The sequence below is a fragment of the Coregonus clupeaformis genome, unplaced genomic scaffold, assembly GCF_020615455.1.
Source record: "Coregonus clupeaformis isolate EN_2021a unplaced genomic scaffold, ASM2061545v1 scaf0885, whole genome shotgun sequence".
Classification (NCBI taxonomy): Eukaryota; Metazoa; Chordata; class Actinopteri; order Salmoniformes; family Salmonidae; genus Coregonus; species Coregonus clupeaformis.
Window position 1 is genome coordinate 180,137 of NW_025534339.1, and position 16,891 is coordinate 197,027.

Consider the following 16,891-nt stretch of genomic DNA (forward strand, 5'->3'; position numbering starts at 1 on the left):
AGCGAACATCATTTCAAATAGGCTACAAATCATATTAAACAACATATAAACACTCTAAATAGGTCAGGAGCCAGACAGGGAGCCTAAGAAGGAACGAAAACGAATTATTTAGGCTATAATATTTCAATTATTTCAACACTATAATCTACAAAGAAATACATTGTGAAGCATTAGCGACAAAATGGGCTGGTAGGGACATAAAGGGCTCAGCATTTAAACAACATTTCGTTGTTTTAAATCATTATAGTCTATAAATTGTGCATAAAGTCTATGACTTACTGTGAATTAAATACACATTAAAACAATAAATGACTTATTAGTGCCTTTGAATTATTTTTTAGAATTCATTTTTAGAATCACCATTTTGTCCCGTCTGTGGCTTCAGGCTCGTGCGATGGATCCTGGAGAGCCGGCCAGCAGTGGATAATATCCTCTCCACCCCTGCAGAGCCACTGGGGAGAATATCCTCTCCACCCCTGCAGAGCCACTGGGGAGAATATCCTCTCCACCCCTCCAGAGCCACTGGGGAGAACATCCTCTCCACCCCTCCAGAGCCACTGGGGAGAACATCCTCTCCACCCCTCCAGAGCCACTGGGGAGAACATCCTCTCCACCCCTGCAGAGCCACTGGGGATGCTAAACACCCTTTTGGTCTCTCTCGCCAAGCTGGGAAGAGATGCAGAGTTGTTTATAAATTGTTCTATAGGTAGGCCTAAAGGTTTTTAGGAAAAATAACCCAATCAAAACGGAAAGCTCCTTGAATGTGGGAATATGCCAGGCCTATTGGGACAAAATCAATTATGGCCTATTAAATAGATAATAGAACAAAAATGAACGAAACGTTTAAGAGATCTGATTTTTAGTTTATAAATACTTTGCTACAATGACAAACTTAGTTATCTACCTACCTCGTTCCATTCTTTTAGCAGTTGCACGTAGTAAGTACACCATCATGCTTTCGGGATAAGTGTCTTCAGATTCCATCATGATTATTTAGTTGTGGACACTACATCAACACACTTCCTCTCTTGCTCTTGGTTCTCATCTTTGTCAGTCACCTTGATTTAGCACCTGTGTGTTTTATTAGTTTATTTATGAAAACATTTAGCGAATTCTGTAACGGTAGCTAAAGCAAGAGGCTATAGATAGCGGCACATAAGTAGACTACAAATGCATGTTGGGCCGGGTATGCCCTGAGCTCATGAAGTGAGTGCTACTGCCCTGAGCTCATGAAGTGAGTGCTACTGCCCTGAGCTCATGAAGTGAGTGCTACTGGCCTGAGCTCATGAAGTGAGTGCTACTGGAATGCTACTGGAGCGGGCTAAAACTCGCCCCACGCTCCAGTCATATTGCTCCACTCACATACTCTGCCACTAAGTGCCTTAGCCCATCCATACTACATACACTGTGCGGTGCTGTTCCGTGCCTGTCTATCTTCAGCGTCATTAAACCACCTCAACTGGAATCCTACCTGTCTGTCATCTGTTCCCTTACCAGCACACGGGAGAGAACACATGAAGTAAAACCGAAAGAACATACAGTCCACCAAGTCCTCATTTACAGTACAAGTCATAATAACCTAAGCATTACGAAACTTCTATTAGAGCAAATAAGCCTCATATGTACCAAAATAGCAATTTATGTTTATCTAGACTAGCTTATATTCAACACACTCTCATCGCCCCCATACAAAACTCGTCACCTCCTTAATAATGAAGGATCTGCTTAACGTGGACAGATTTTGGGACAGGTCTCTCGCTTCGCCTCCATCTCTCTGCCATATCCGCTGAAAGAGCGACGCGGCCCATTGGAGCGGTCGTTACTAGATACCACAGCCACGAAGTCATAAACCCCGCATATTTCTACAATTGATCTTCTTTAAATGTGATTTTAAACCTAACCTTAACAACACTGCTAACCTTATGCCTAAAACTAACCTTAAATTAAGACCAAAAAGCAAATCTTCGTTTTTTAAAACATTTTTACGATAGGCCTATAGCCAATTTTGACTTTGTGGCTGTGCTATCTAGTGGAAACCCATTGCAGCGTATAGGCAACGTTAGACGGTGCTATAGCTTACTTTCGGTTTCGAGGCCTAAACGCCTCCATTCATTTTCACGCTCCACACCCTTTTCTTTTCTGACGTGCTGTAAAGACAGTAAGAATATTTGTAAATACAGTTTAAAGTGGGTTATATTAAGGCTTTCCTTGTCAGCTATGCTTAAAAAACTACAACCTAAAGCAGAGCTTATAGCACAGTTAGGCCAATCATAGTTGATCATGCAAAGTTAAACATCCTGTGAAATGGCAAACTGTAAATTGCCATGTTATGTAATTTTCCAAGGTATTAATTTGATTATTTTTAAAAAGTACTACCAAACCACAAATAATTAGAATTGGATTTAGGCTACTGTATAATCACTCTACTCTAATCTGTTTATTTGAGCTGAAATGGGCTATTGTAATGTAATCAGGTCTACTGGTTAATGTCTGTTTTTGAACCATCAACCTTACCAAAGAACCTTTGAAAAAACACTATTTTCTAACTGTATACTGTTACAGTTGGTAGCCTACCTGTAAAAAAGGCCGTCCTTCTCCTCTCTACCTAAATTCCCCTCACAGTCTTACCTAAGTTATCCCTCACTCATCAGAGACCTGCCATTCCCAACCAATCAGAGCGCTTGGAAATGCTCCTCTGAACACTGCACCCGCCCACTCAGGTCAGAGTGGTATCATCGTCTGAAGGGAGAGGACGCATGTTTCTGAGGACTTTTTACTGTCACATGTCTGAATGTTGTGCGTGCATCGAAATGTAAGTTGGGGGGGTTATTGTTTTTTTTACATGCTGTGTAATAATAGGTAATTACCTCTAATTACTTCATGTTACTTTGATAAGTTTCAGTCAAATCAAATGTTATTGGTCACATACACATATTTAGCAGATGTTATTGCGGGTGTAGCGAAGTGCTTGTGTTCCTAGCTCCAACAGTGCAGTAGTATCTAACAATTCACAACATTACACACAAATCTAAAAGGCTCTGATCAGTCCCTACACCCAAACGAGGGCATTGCGTTCATCCACCTCTGGCCTGCTGGCCCCCCTACCTCTGCGGAAGCACAGTTCCCGCTCAGCCCAGTCAAAACTGTTCGCTGCTCTGGCACCCCAATGGTGGAACAAGCTCCCTCACGACGCCAGGACAGCGGAGTCGCTCACCACCTTCCGGAGACACTTGAAACCCCACCTCTTTAAGGAATACCTGGGATAGGATAAAGTAATCCTTCTACCCCCCCTTACCCCACCCCAAAGAAAAAATAAAAAATAAATAAAAAAAATAAAACATATTGTAAAGTGGTTATCCCACTGGCTATAAGGTGAATGCACCAATTTGTACGTCGCTCTGGATAAGAGCGTCTGCAAAATGACCTACATGTAAATGTAATGGAATTAAGAAATATATAAATATTAGGACGAGCAATGTCGGAGTGGAATTGACTAAAATACAGTGGAATAAAATTAAGCAATAAGGCCAGAGGAGGTGTGATATATGGCCGATATACCATGGCTAAGGGCTGTTCTGACGCATGAAGCAACTGAGGTGCCTTATTGCTATTATAAACTGATTTACAACGTAATTAGAACAGTAAAAATAAATGTTTTGTCATACCTGTGGTATAGGGTCTTATATACCACAGTGTCAGCCAATCAGCATTCAGGGCTCGAACCACCCAGTTTATAATACAGTATATACATATGAAATGAGTAAAGCAGTATGTAAACATTATTAAAGTGACTAGTGTTCCATTATTAAAGTGACCAGTGATTCCATATCTATGTATATAGGGTAGCAGCCTCTAAGGTGCAGGGTTGAGTAACCGGTTTGAAACTGGAACTTGAAGCTCTCAACCTGCTCCACTAGAGCCCCGTCGATGAGAATGGGGGCGTGCTCGGTCCTCTTCTTTTTCCTGTAGTTCACAATCATCTCCTTTGTCTTGATCACGTTGAGAGAGAGGTTCGTTTACTTCCCTGTGGCGACAGGGTAGATCTGATCAGATCTCAGCCTGGCAGATTCTCACACAAGGCTGGAGAGAGAGGGTGCCATACATCTTGACACTGTCAATGCAAGTCATTTGTCTCTCTCTCTCTCCAAGAGGTGAATGTTTAAATTAATGTTTATATTGATGCTGTGTTTAAACCCTGTTATAAGTAGTGTAATGCCATTTGCCATTTATTCATGTACATACATGTTTATACAATGGGTGGGTCTAATCCTGAATGCTGATTGGTTAAAACTGCATTCCAACCGGTCTAATCCTGAATGCTGATTGGTCAAAACCACATTCCAGCCGGTGTCTATTACACAAATTGCCACAGGCTAAATTTATGATGTTAAAATGTCTATTTACTCTGTTCTATCTTACTGTGCAATCCACTGTCTCATCAGCCCAGCCTGGCAACTTATAAACTTGATCTCCACTATAAAAAGCGTCTAGACATTATCTCACATTTTTTGTAGACTAACATGTTGTTTTCAACAGCAGAGATTTGTATAAACCTTGCTGTCTGTCATTTGCAACATTGTTCCAATAATGACATTCGATCTCCTGCTGTCCCATAGTATTGAACATGTCGGGAGTCGGGACGAGACAGACAGGCAGGCAGCGTTTCTCAGCCAGTCGAAATCATAAATCAGCTGGCATCATTTTTATGGATATATACAACAACAAATCTTTTTTGAAAAAAGGTACAACGAAGCACAGCTAATTACCAGTCTTTCCAGCTTCAGTTTGAAGTGATTGTGTTACTGTAGCTGTGTTCTTGGCTAGCCGCTCTGAACAACAGTGTCTTGACGAGAGAGCACATTTTCTATGCCAGGCGAGATCGCGCCTCATTAGCTCATTGTTATGGATGCATCCAAATAAATGTCACTAGAAAACAGCTTAAACAAATGCAAATGCATCTCCTTTGCTGTTATTCTGGCTGCACTTTTTGACGTGACTTTAAGTTAGCCATAGTTGGCTAGCTAGCAAGCAAGGGATAAGAACGTTGCCAGCCAGTATGGCAATGGAACATTTAGAACAAACGACTGGGCCGCGTCCATAGATACAGAACAAAAAGACTGAATGACTGGGTCGCGTCCATAGATACAGAACAAAAAGACTGAACGACTGGGTCGCGTCCATAGATACAGAACAAAAAGACTGAATGACTGGGTCGCGTCCATAGATACAGAACAAAAAGACTGAACGACTGGGTCGCGTCCATAGATACAGAACAAAAAGACTGAACGACTGGGTCGCGTCCATAGATACAGAACAAAAATACTGAATGACTGGGTCGCGTCAATAGATACAGAACAAAAAGACTGAACGACTGGGTCGCGTCCATAGATACAGAACAAAAAGACTGAACGACTGGGTCGCGTCCATAGATACTGAACAAAAAGACTGAACAACTGGGTCGCGTCCATAGATACAGAACAAAAAGACTGAACGACTGGGTCGCGTCTCTAGCAACCCTAGATTTGTGTCTGGACTATATCTTGTGGGAGGATGAAATAGTATGAATAAATTAATTTAAAAAACGTTTTTAATGAAAATATGTAAATCATTATTTGAATATGTTGGTAACCCGTTGTATAAAAGTGATAACACCGCTTCTCAGGCATTATCACTTAAATATTGTATAGTTATAACCCTTAACTAATACTGTTTACATGTGTGCATATCTTTGTCTTATAGAACCACAACAATAAGATACCAAGTCATTCAGATTACCAAAATCATTTAAACATCCTCAAATGGAAACAGCTGTGTCTGTGAGGTGGTGACTATCAAGAGTACAGTGATGGACCTCAACATCATGTTCTAACTGGACAGCACTATAGAGGACATAACCAAACCAATCAGTTATAAGTACAGTGAGGGAAAAAAGTATTTGATCCCCTGCTGATTTTGTACGTTTGCCCACTGACAAAGAAATGATCAGTCTATAAATTTAATGGTAGGTTTATTTGAACAGTGAGAGACAGAATAACAACACAAAAATCCAGAAAAACGCATGTCAAAAATGTTATAAATTGATTTGCATTTTAATGAGGGAAATAAGTATTTGACCACCTCTCAATCAGAAAGATTTCTGGCTCCCAGGTGTCTTTTATACAGGTAACGAGCTGAGATTAGGAGCACACTCTTAAAGGGAGTGCTCCTAATCTCAGCTTGTTACCGGTATAAAAGACACCTGTCCACAGAAGCAATCAATCAATCAGATTCCAAACTCTCCACCATGGCCAAGACCAAAGAGCTCTCCAAGGATGTCAGGGACAAGATTGTAGACCTACACAAGGCTGGAATGGGCTACAAGACCATCGCCAAGTAGCTTGGTGAGAAGGTGACAACAGTTGGTGCGATTATTTGCAAATGGAAGAAACACAAAAGAACTGTCAATCTCCCTCGGCCTGGGGCTCCATGCAAGATCTCACCTCGTGGAGTTGCAATGAACATTAGAACGGTGAGGAATCAGCCCAGAACTACACGGGAGGATCTTGTCAATGATCTCAAGGCAGCTGGGACCATAGTCACCAAGAAAACAATTGGTAACACACTATGCCGTGAAGGACTGAAATCCTGCAGCGCCTACAAGGTCCCCCTGCTCAAGAAAGCACATATACAGGGCCGTCTCAAGTTTGCCAATGAACATCTGAATGATTCAGAGGTGAACTGGGTGAAAGTGTTATGGTCAGATGAGACCAAAATCGAGCTCTTTGGCATCAACTCAACTCGCCGTGTTTAGAGGAGGAGGAATGCTGCCTATGACCCCAAGAACACCATCCCCACCGTCAAACATGGAGGTGGAAACATTATGCTTTGGGGGTGTTTTTCTGCTAAGGGGACAGGACAACTTCACCACATCAAAGGGACGATGGACGGGGCCATGTACTGCACTGAAATGCAGTACCTAAGAACGCTGCACCACTCAGGATGCCAGCAGGATTTATTTCTATAAAAGAAATCCTAATTCTCAGCTTTTTTGGCAGTTTTTCAATGTGTGTTTTAAAAGAGAGCTCATACGGGTGAGGGCATACCAGCCAACTGTTTTTACATGGTCCTTCTAGACGGATTTAGTGACCAACAGTTTTTTACATGGTCCGTAATTTCTCCGGATTTAGCGACCAATAGTTTTTACACTACCAATATTCAGTCAGACTATAGTCTAATCTATTGGTTTTAACTGAAAGGAGCCATAGTAAGCTACTGAAGGTCTATTGGTTTTAACTGAAAGGAGCCATAGTAAGCTACTGAAGGTCTATTGGTTTTAACTGAAAGGAGCCATAGTAAGCTACTAAAGGTCTATTGGTTTTAACTGAAAGGAGCCATAGTAAGCTACTGAAGGTCTATTGGTTTTAACTGAAAGGAGCCATAGTAAGCTACTGAAGGTCTATTGGTTTTAACTGAAAGGAGCCATAGTAAGCTACTGAAGGTCTATTGGTTTTAACTGAAAGGAGCCATAGTAAGCTACTGAAGGTCTATTGGTTTTAACTGAAAGGAGCCATAGTAAGCAACTGAAGGTCTATTGATATCTGGTTCTGATCTTTATAATTTATATTTATTTGTTAGACCAATTGTCTCTTTCAGGAATAATGGAGACTGGACCAGACAGTCTGTTTGTGACCCTCCTGCTTCTCCTCCACAGTTCACACTCTGAGTCTGGTAACTACAGTGCTAATTCCCTCTGAGTCTGGTAACTACAGTGCTAATTCCCTCTGTGTCTGGTAACTACAGTGCTAATTCCCTCTGTGTCTGGTAACTACAGTGCTAATTCCCCCTGAGTCTGGTAACTACAGTGCTAATTCCCCCTGAGTCTGGTAACTACATTGCTAATTCCCTCTGTGTCTGGTAACTACAGTGCTAATTCCCTCTGAGTCTGGTAACTACAGTGCTAATTCCCTCTGTGTCTGGTAACTACAGTGCTAATTCCCTCTGTGTCTGGTAACTCCAGTGCTAATTCCCTCTGAGTGTGGTAACTACAGTGCTAATTCCCTCTGAGTCTGGTAACTACAGTGCTAATTCCCTCTGAGTCTGGTAACTACAGTGCTAATTCCTTCTGAGTCTGGTAACTACAGTGCTAATTCCTTCTGAGTCTGGTAACTACAGTGCTAATTCCCTCTGAGTCTGGTAACTACAGTGCTAATTCCCTCTGTGTGTGTGACTCATGCAGCAACTAGTGCTTCCTTTTTGTGTGTGTGTGTGTGTGTGTGTGTGTGTTTGTGTGTTTGTGTGTGTGTGTGTGTGTGTGTGTGTGTGTGTGTGTGTTGTGTGTGTGTGTGTGTGTGTTCGTGTGTGTGCATTATTACTTAGATCTTTGGATGTTTTGAATGGCACATTTCTATGAATTCCATTTGACTGTCTGTGTCTCTTTAGTAATGGGTAATGTCCTAAATGCTCCTTAATGTCTGTCTTCTCTTCAGAGAGGTTTAAGGTTCTTGGTCCAACTGATCCCATTTTGGCTGTGGCTGGTGATGACATCATTCTGCCCTGTTACATCAAACCCAACATCAGTGCTGAGGAGATGACAGTGGACTGGCTGAACCTCGACTTCAAAGACGAGCGTGTCTATCGTTACCAAAACCACAGAATCATACAAGAGGATCAGATTCCCTCCTATAGAGAAAGAACTTCACTGTTTAAAGAGGATCTGTGGAGGGGCAACGCCTCTTTGAAACTGACCAGGGTACAAGGCACTGATGAGGGAACTTACAAATGCTTTATTAAGGCACTGAGCTGGTATGATGATTTGACTATTCAAGTCCGCGTTAAAGGTGAGGTTGATTTTCATGTTAATGTAATAATATATCTACAGTACAATGACATCACCTCTTTCCTTCATATTACTGGATACAGTATGGGTCTATTTGTTCACAGCCTGTCACCAGTTAACATCCAGTCTATCTGTGTGTCTGTAGCTATAGGATCCAAGCCAGTGGTGTCCATTGAGGGACACAGAGAGGGAGGGATGGGTTTGCTGTGTGAATCTGAAGGCTGGCACCCTGAGCCTGAGCTGGTGTGGCTGGACAGTAAAGGAGTCCATCTCTCTGCTGGACCTCCTGAGACACACAGAGACTTCAAGGGATTCTACACAGTCAAACAACATGTCATTGTCCAGGAGACTGACGCCAACCACTTTACCTGCAGAGTCCAACAGAGGCGGATCAATGAGAAGAAGGAGACAATGGTTCACGTCCCTAGTGAGTAACACAACATAATATTATTTAGACATGAAACACTGGAATCATTCATGTTTTAACATATAGTATATGTTTTAACCAAAGGCTTTGAGACAACAATACAAAAGGATAGTGTTTATTATGATACACTCCACTGATGTGTGGTAGTATTAGTACCAAACCCTGTTGTTGATGTGTAATGATGTGTGTGGTAGTATTAGTACCAAACCCTGTTGTTGATGTGTAATGATGTGTGTGGTAGTATTAGTACCAAACCCTGTTGTTGATGTGTAATGATGTGTGTGGTAGTATTAGTACCAAACCCTGTTGTTGATGTGTAATGATGTGTGTGTGGTAGCATTAGTACCAAACCCTGTTGTTGATGTGTAATGATGTGTGGTAGTATTAGTACCAAACCCTGTTGTTGATGTGTAATGATGTGTGTGGTAGCATTAGTACCAAACCCTGTTGTTGATGTGTAATGATGTGTGGTAGTATTAGTACCAAACCCTGTTGTTGATGTGTAATGATGTGTGGTAGTATTAGTACCAAACCCTGTTGTTGATGTGTAATGATGTGTGTGGTAGTATTAGTACCAAACCCTGTTGTTGATGTGTAATGATGTGTGGTAGTATTAATACCAAACCCTGTTGTTGATGTGTAATGATGTGTGGTAGTATTAGTACCAAACCCGGTTGTTGATGTGTAATGATGTGTGGTAGTATTAGTACCACACCCGGTTGTTGATGTGTAATGATGTGTGTGGTGGTATTAGTACCAAACCCTGTTGTTGATGTGTAATGATGTGTGTGGTAGCATTAGTACCAAACCCTGTTGTTGATGTGTAATGATGTGTGGTAGTATTAGTACCAAACCCTGTTGTTTATGTGTAATGATGTGTGTGGTAGTATTAGTACCAAACCCTGTTGTTGATGTGTGGTAGTATTAGTACCAAACCCTGTTGTTGATGTGTAATGATGTGTGGTAGTATTAGTACCAAACCCTGTTGTTGTTGTGTAATGATGTGTGTGGTAGTATTAGTACCAAACCCTGTTGTTGATGTCTAATGATGTGTGTGGTAGTATTAGTACCAAACCCTGTTGTTGATGTGTAATGATGTGTGTGGTAGCATTAGTACCAAACCCTGTTGTTGATGTGTGGTAGTATTAGTACCAAACCCTGTTGTTGATGTGTAATGATGTGTGGTAGTATTAGTACCAAACCCTGTTGTTGTTGTTGTGTAATGATGTGTGTGGTAGTATTAGTACCAAACCCTGTTGTTGATGTCTAATGATGTGTGTGGTAGTATTAGTACCAAACCCTGTTGTTGATGTGTAATGATGTGTGTGGTAGCATTAGTACCAAACCCTGTTGTTGATGTGTAATGATGTGTGTGGTGGTATTAGTACCAAACCCTGTTGTTGATGTGTAATGATGTGTTGTCAAGGGGTGCTGAAGGTGGGTGTGGTGCATGAATCAAGCGCAGGACGCAGAAGCTCAGTCCAAAATACTTTAGTGCAATATTGACGTAGAAAATAAGCACAATAAGCCCGAAGGCGAAATAACGGCGCACACAGGCGTCAAACAAACGGCGCACTAACATGTGCGAAAAACCTCTCCAAAACACTGGAGGGAAGTACGTAGCTCCCACACGAAACAGAAGAGCAATCACACACAAAGACAAACACACACAAAGAGAACTAAATAGGACACTAACGAGGACTAACGAGACACAGGTGTACAACATCAAGACAAAACCAAACGAACATGAAACATAGATCGGTGGCAGCTAGTACTCCGGGGACGACGACCGCCGAAGCCTGCCCGAACCAGGAGGAGGAGCAGCCTCGGCCGAAACCGTGACAGTGCCCCCCCCTTGACGCGCGGCTCCAGCCGTGCGCCGACCCCGGCCTCGGGGACGACCAGGAGGACGCGGAGCAGGGCGCGCGGGATGGTCCCGGTGGAACTCCGACAGGAGAGATGGGTCTAGGATGTCCCTCCACGGCACCCAACACCGCTCCTCCGGGCCGTACCCCTCCCACTCCACGAGATACTGGAGACCCCCCGTCCGGCGTCTAGAGTCCAAGATGGACCGAACGGAGCCCCCTCGATGTCCAGTGGGGGCGGAGGAGTCTCCCCTATCTCATTGTCCTGGAGTGGACCAGCTACCACCGGCCTGAGAAGAGACACATGGAACGAGGGGTTAATATTCTTATACTCAACAGGTAGATGTAACCTATAACACACCTCGTTCAATCTTCTCAGGACTTTAAAGGGCCCCACAAACCGCCGACCCAGCTTCCGGCAGGGCAGGCGGAGGGGTAGGTTTCTGGTAGAGAGCCAGACTCGATCTCCGGGTGCGTACACCGGCCCCTCACTGCGGTGGAGATCGGCGCTCGCCTTGTGACGAAGGGACGGCCCGCTGCAGGTGGACGTGGGCAGCGTTCCACGTCTCTTCCGAGCGCCTCATCCAATCATCCACCGCAGGGGGCCTCGATCTGGCTCTGCTGCCAAGGTGCCAGAACGGGCTGGTAACCTAACACACATTGGAAGGGGGTTAGGTTGGTAGAGGAGTGGCGGAGAGAGTTCTGGGCCATCTCGGCCCAGGGAATGTACCGTGCCCACTCCTCCGGCCGGCCCTGGCAATACGACCTCAGAAACCTACCCACATCCTGGTTGACACGTTCTACCTGCCCGTTACTCTCCGGGTGGTACCCTGAGGTAAGGCTAACCGAGACCCCCAAACGCTCCATGAACGCTCTCCAAACACGGGAGGTAAACTGGGGGCCTCGATCAGACACTATATCCTCGGGTACCCCGTAATGCCGGAAGACGTGGGTAAATAGGGCCTCAGCGGTCTGTAGGGCAGTAGGAAGACCCAACATAGGGAGAAGACGACAGGCCTTAGAGAACCGGTCCACAACGACCAGGATGGTGGTATTCCCCTGAGAGAGGGGAAGGTCTGTCACAAAATCCACCGAGAGGTGGGACCATGGTCGTTGTGGAACGGGCAGGGGTTGTAACTTACCCCTGGGCAGATGTCGGGGCGCCTTACACTGGGCGCACACCGAGCAGGAGGAGGCATAAACCCTCACATCCCTAGCCAAAGTGGGCCACCAGTATTTAGTGCTAAGGCAATGCACGGTCCGGCCAATACCCGGATGTCCAGAGGAGGGTGACGTGTGAGCCCAGTAAATGAGTCGATCCCGAATCTCGAGTGGAACGTACTTCCGACCCTCAGGACACTGTGGAGGGCTGGGGTCGGTACGCAACGCTCGCTCGATTTCGGCATCGACCTCCCACACCACCGGTGCCACAAGGCAAGACTCCGGTAGTATGGGAGTAGGCTCAACGGACCTCTCCTCCGTGTCATACCGCCGGGACAGCGCATCTGCCTTACCATTCTGGGACCCAGGGATGTACGTGATTTTAAATACGAACCTGGTGAGAAACATACTCCATCGAGCCTGGCGAGGGTTCAGTCTCCTCGCTGCCCGGATGTACTCCAGGTTCCGATGGTCAGTCAAAATGAGGAAAGGGTGTTGAGCCCCCTCAAGCCAATGCCTCCACACCTTAAGGGCTTGAACTACAGCTAACAGCTCCCTGTCCCCAACATCATAGTTACGCTCCGCCGGGCTGAGCTTTTTTGAGTAAAAAGCACAGGGGCGGAGTTTAGGTGGCGTGCCGGACCGTTGAGAGAGAACGGCCCCTATACCAGCCTCAGACGCGTCTACCTCAACCTGAAAGGGTAATCGGGATCCGGATGCGCCAGCACCGGAGCCGACGTAAACAGGTCCTTCAGTCTCCTAAAGGCCCTGTCCGCATCAGCTGACCACTGCAGGCGCACCGGACCCCCCTTTCAGAAGGGACGTGATGGGAGCTGCCACCTGTCCAAAACCCCGGATAAACCTCCGGTAGTAATTCGCAAAGCCCAAGAACTGCTGCACCTCTTTTACAGTGGTTGGAGTTTGCCAATTACGCACAGCGGACACACGATCCACCTCCATTCTCACCCCTGACGCGGACAACCGATAACCCAAAAAGGAGACCGACTCCTGGAAAAACAGACATTTCTCTGCCTTGACATATAGGTCGTGCTCCAACAGCCTCCTCAATACACGACGCACCAGGGTTATATGCTCGGCTCGGGTAGACGAGTACACCAGAATGTCATCAATGTACACGACCACCCCTTGTCCCTGCATATCCCGGAAAATGTCATCTACGAAGGATTGGAAGACTGATGGAGCATTCATCAACCCATATGGCATGACGAGATATTCGAAATGACCTGACGTGGTACTAAACGCTGTCTTCCATTCGTCGCCCTCCCTAATACGCACCAAGTTATACGCGCTCCTGAGATCCAGTTTTGTGAAAAACCGCGCTCCATGCAATGACTCCGTCATGGTCGCAATCAGAGGGAGTGGATAACTGTATTTCACAGTAATCTGATTGAGACCACGGTAATCAATGCACGGGCGCAACCCTCCATCTTTCTTCTTCACAAAAAAAGATACTCGAGGAGGCGGGAGAAGTGGAGGGCCGAATGTATCCCTGTCTCAAAGATTCGGCTATGTAAGTCTCCATAGCTTTTCTCTCCTCTTGAGACAAAGGATACACGTGGCTCCGTGGGAGCGCTGCTCCTGCCTGGAGATCAATCGCACAATCCCCCTGTCTATGAGGAGGCAACTGCGTCGCCCTAGTTTTACTAAACACGAGAGCTAAATCCCCATATTCAGGCGGAATGTGCAGTGCGGGCACTTGGTTAGGTCTTTCCACCGAAGTCGCCCCCACGGAAACACCCAGACATCGCCCCTCGCACTGAGCAGACCACCCATCGAGAGCCCTCTGTTGCCACGAAATAGCAGGGTTATGGGTGCTTAACCAGGGAATTCCCAGCACCACTGGGTACGCAGGAGAGTCGATCAGATACAGCTGTATAGTCTCTTCATGACCCCCCTGCGCACACATCCTAAGTGGTGCTGTGATCTCCCTAATCAACCCCGACCCCAACGGGCGGCTATCTAAGGCATGAACGGGAAAAGGTTTGTCAACAGGTAGGAGAGGGATCCCTAAATCTAAGCAAAACTTCCGATCAACAAAATTCCCAGCTGCGCCTGAATCTACTAGCGCCTTATGCTGGGAATGAGGTGCAACCTGTGGAAAACACACAGGTATACAAAAGTGCGCAACAGAAAGCTCTGGGTAAGTGGGACGTCTACTCACCTGGGAGGCCCCCCAGTGCGTGGCCTGTTGTCTTCTCCCCCGGAGAACCCTCCCCAGCACCTGGCCGCAGTGTGCCCTCCACGACCGCACTTGGTGCAGGAGACAGGCCCCCTCGGGCTCTTCCTCCTCCTTTCTCTAGCGCCGGCACCCCCGAGCTCCATAGGGCTCGGCTCGGAGGTGCCGGAGGGCGGAATGGACGGACCCCCTCGGGACGTCCACGGGTGGCCAGCAGGGTGTCCAGACGGATGGACATATCGACCAACTGGTCGAAGGTGAGATGGGTATCCCTGCAGGCCAACTCACGTTGAACGTCCTCCCGTAGGCTACATCGAAAATGGTCGATGAGGGCCCGTTCATTCCACCCTGCGTCCGCCGCTAGAGTCCGGAACTCTAGAGCAAACGCCTGTGCACTCCTCCTCCCCTGTCTCAGGTGGACTAGACGCTCCCCCGCCGCTTTGCCCTCAGGTGGATGGTCGAACACGGCCTTGAAGCGGCGGGAGAACTCGATGTAGGAGATGGTGTTGGCGTCCATCTTCCTCCACTCGACGTTAGCCCACTCCAACGCCTTGCCCGTGAGACAGGAGATGAGGGCGGAAACGCTCTCGTGTCCCGAGGGCACCGGGTGTACAGTGGCCAGGTAGAGCTCCACCTGCAGGAGGAACCCCTGACACCCGGCAGCTGTTCCGTCATACGCCCTCGGGAGCGAGAGCCGAATCCCCCTGGGTTCCGGACCTGGGACTGGTGGACCGGCCGATGGGGTTGGCAGGGATGGTGGAGGTGTGGGTACCCCGCTGGCCTCCCATCGGTGCAGGGTGTTGATGACGTCCTGTAGAGCGGTCCCCAGTTGTCGTATCTGGTCATCTTGGCCGCGAACATGCTCCTCGAGCGACTCAGGCGTAACTGCAGATCCTGCTGATTCCATTATGGTGTGTGATTCTGTCAAGGGGTGCTGAAGGTGGGTGTGGTGCATGAATCAAGCGCAGGACGCAGAAGCTCAGTCCAAAATACTTTAGTGCAATATTGACGTAGAAAATAAGCACAATAAGCCCGAAGGCGAAATAACGGCGCACACAGGCGTCAAACAAACGGCGCACTAACATGTGCGAAAAACCTCTCCAAAACACTGGAGGGAAGTACGTAGCTCCCACACGAAACAGAAGAGCAATCACACACAAAGACAAACACACACAACAAGAACTAAATAGGACACTAACGAGGACTAACGAGACACAGGTGTACAACATCAAGACAAAACCAAACGAACATGAAACATAGATCGGTGGCAGCTAGTACTCCGGGGACGACGACCGCCGAAGCCTGCCCGAACCAGGAGGAGGAGCAGCCTCGGCCGAAACCGTGACATGTGTGGTAGTATTAGTACCAAACCCTGTTGTTGTGTTTCAGATGAGCTGTTTCATCACACTAGTCCATGGATAATGTCCTTCATTGTGTTATGCTGTCTGGGAGCCATCACTGTGATTGGGTTAGCTCTGGCTATCTACTGGATATACAAGAAAAAAGGTAATGGAGAGATTATATGAATGTTTCATTGTTAGAAATAAATGTTTCCAATGCTTTTTTCAACCTCAACACATTCACAGTGGTTCTATTCTATGGACACAGGATAATGTACTAAACCTGCAGGTGATTAACATGTTGACACTGATGACTGACTTTAATCTGCAGGTGTGATTATAGATCAACTCAGACTGCAGCGGGGTAAGTAGTGGTTTTAGTGTCCCAGTCCTTAACCCAGATTACACACACGAACGTAAAGATTCACTAAAAAGACTACACCTTATAATTGCCATGTTTATTGAATGAAATTAAGAGGTGGTGGTGATAGGGTAGGAGATCTTTATTGGAGAAGTTGTCTCACAGAGGTACGCTGGACTCATTTATACGCGTGGAACTCAATTAGGATTTGTGACATTAGAGAAGTGATATGAGACAAGGAGTCCCAGAGAGAGACTACATCTTCTAGTGTTCATGTTTATGATGTTCTCACTGTCTTCCATGTGGTGTCCATACAAACTTGACTCTTGAAGTGGTGTCCATACAAACTTGAAGTGTCCATATGCCTTATTAGTGCTAGTATCTTGAGACCAAAGGTGACTCGTTTCAGGAAACTAGCCGTATGTCGCGGGTCACTACTTCACAGGAGAGCCATTTGAACATAAACTTTTATTTTGTATCAAAATGCGTTTTTTGGCAGAAATGCCTTCTCGAACATGTGAACTTTCATGTGCCTTAATAACAAACGTGTATGCCATCTGTAAATACGAATACAACATTTAAATGACGAACCTAGTTGGTTAAGCCACAGATAATGAGTGGGCTGGACATGCCGAGAGAGGAGTTCGGATTGGTCTGCCATATAGAAGGTTTCTGTCTATTTGAGCTGGTCAGTATGTGTAGGTATTCCTGTCTAACGCGGCTTT

At 46.0% G+C, this 16,891-nt stretch overlaps 1 protein-coding gene across 2 annotated transcripts in view; it reads left to right on the forward strand.

Annotated features, from left to right (window-relative positions):
* The first annotated feature begins 2,638 nt into the window (after window positions 1-2,638).
* Window positions 2,639-16,891, forward strand: part of LOC121566163 (butyrophilin subfamily 2 member A1-like) — a 32,755-nt gene continuing 18,502 nt past the window's right edge. The window contains exons 1-6 of one of the 2 annotated variants that reach the window (XM_045217007.1): window positions 2,639-2,812; window positions 7,615-7,707; window positions 8,466-8,816; window positions 8,961-9,242; window positions 15,855-15,971; window positions 16,137-16,169. In XM_045217007.1, coding sequence (XP_045072942.1) covers window positions 7,638-7,707; window positions 8,466-8,816; window positions 8,961-9,242; window positions 15,855-15,971; window positions 16,137-16,169 — 853 coding nt within the window. In that variant the 5' untranslated portion in view covers window positions 2,639-2,812; window positions 7,615-7,637. The remainder of the gene's footprint in view (window positions 2,813-7,614; window positions 7,708-8,465; window positions 8,817-8,960; window positions 9,243-15,854; window positions 15,972-16,136; window positions 16,170-16,891) is intronic. The other variant, XM_045217006.1, reaches the window with a different exon arrangement.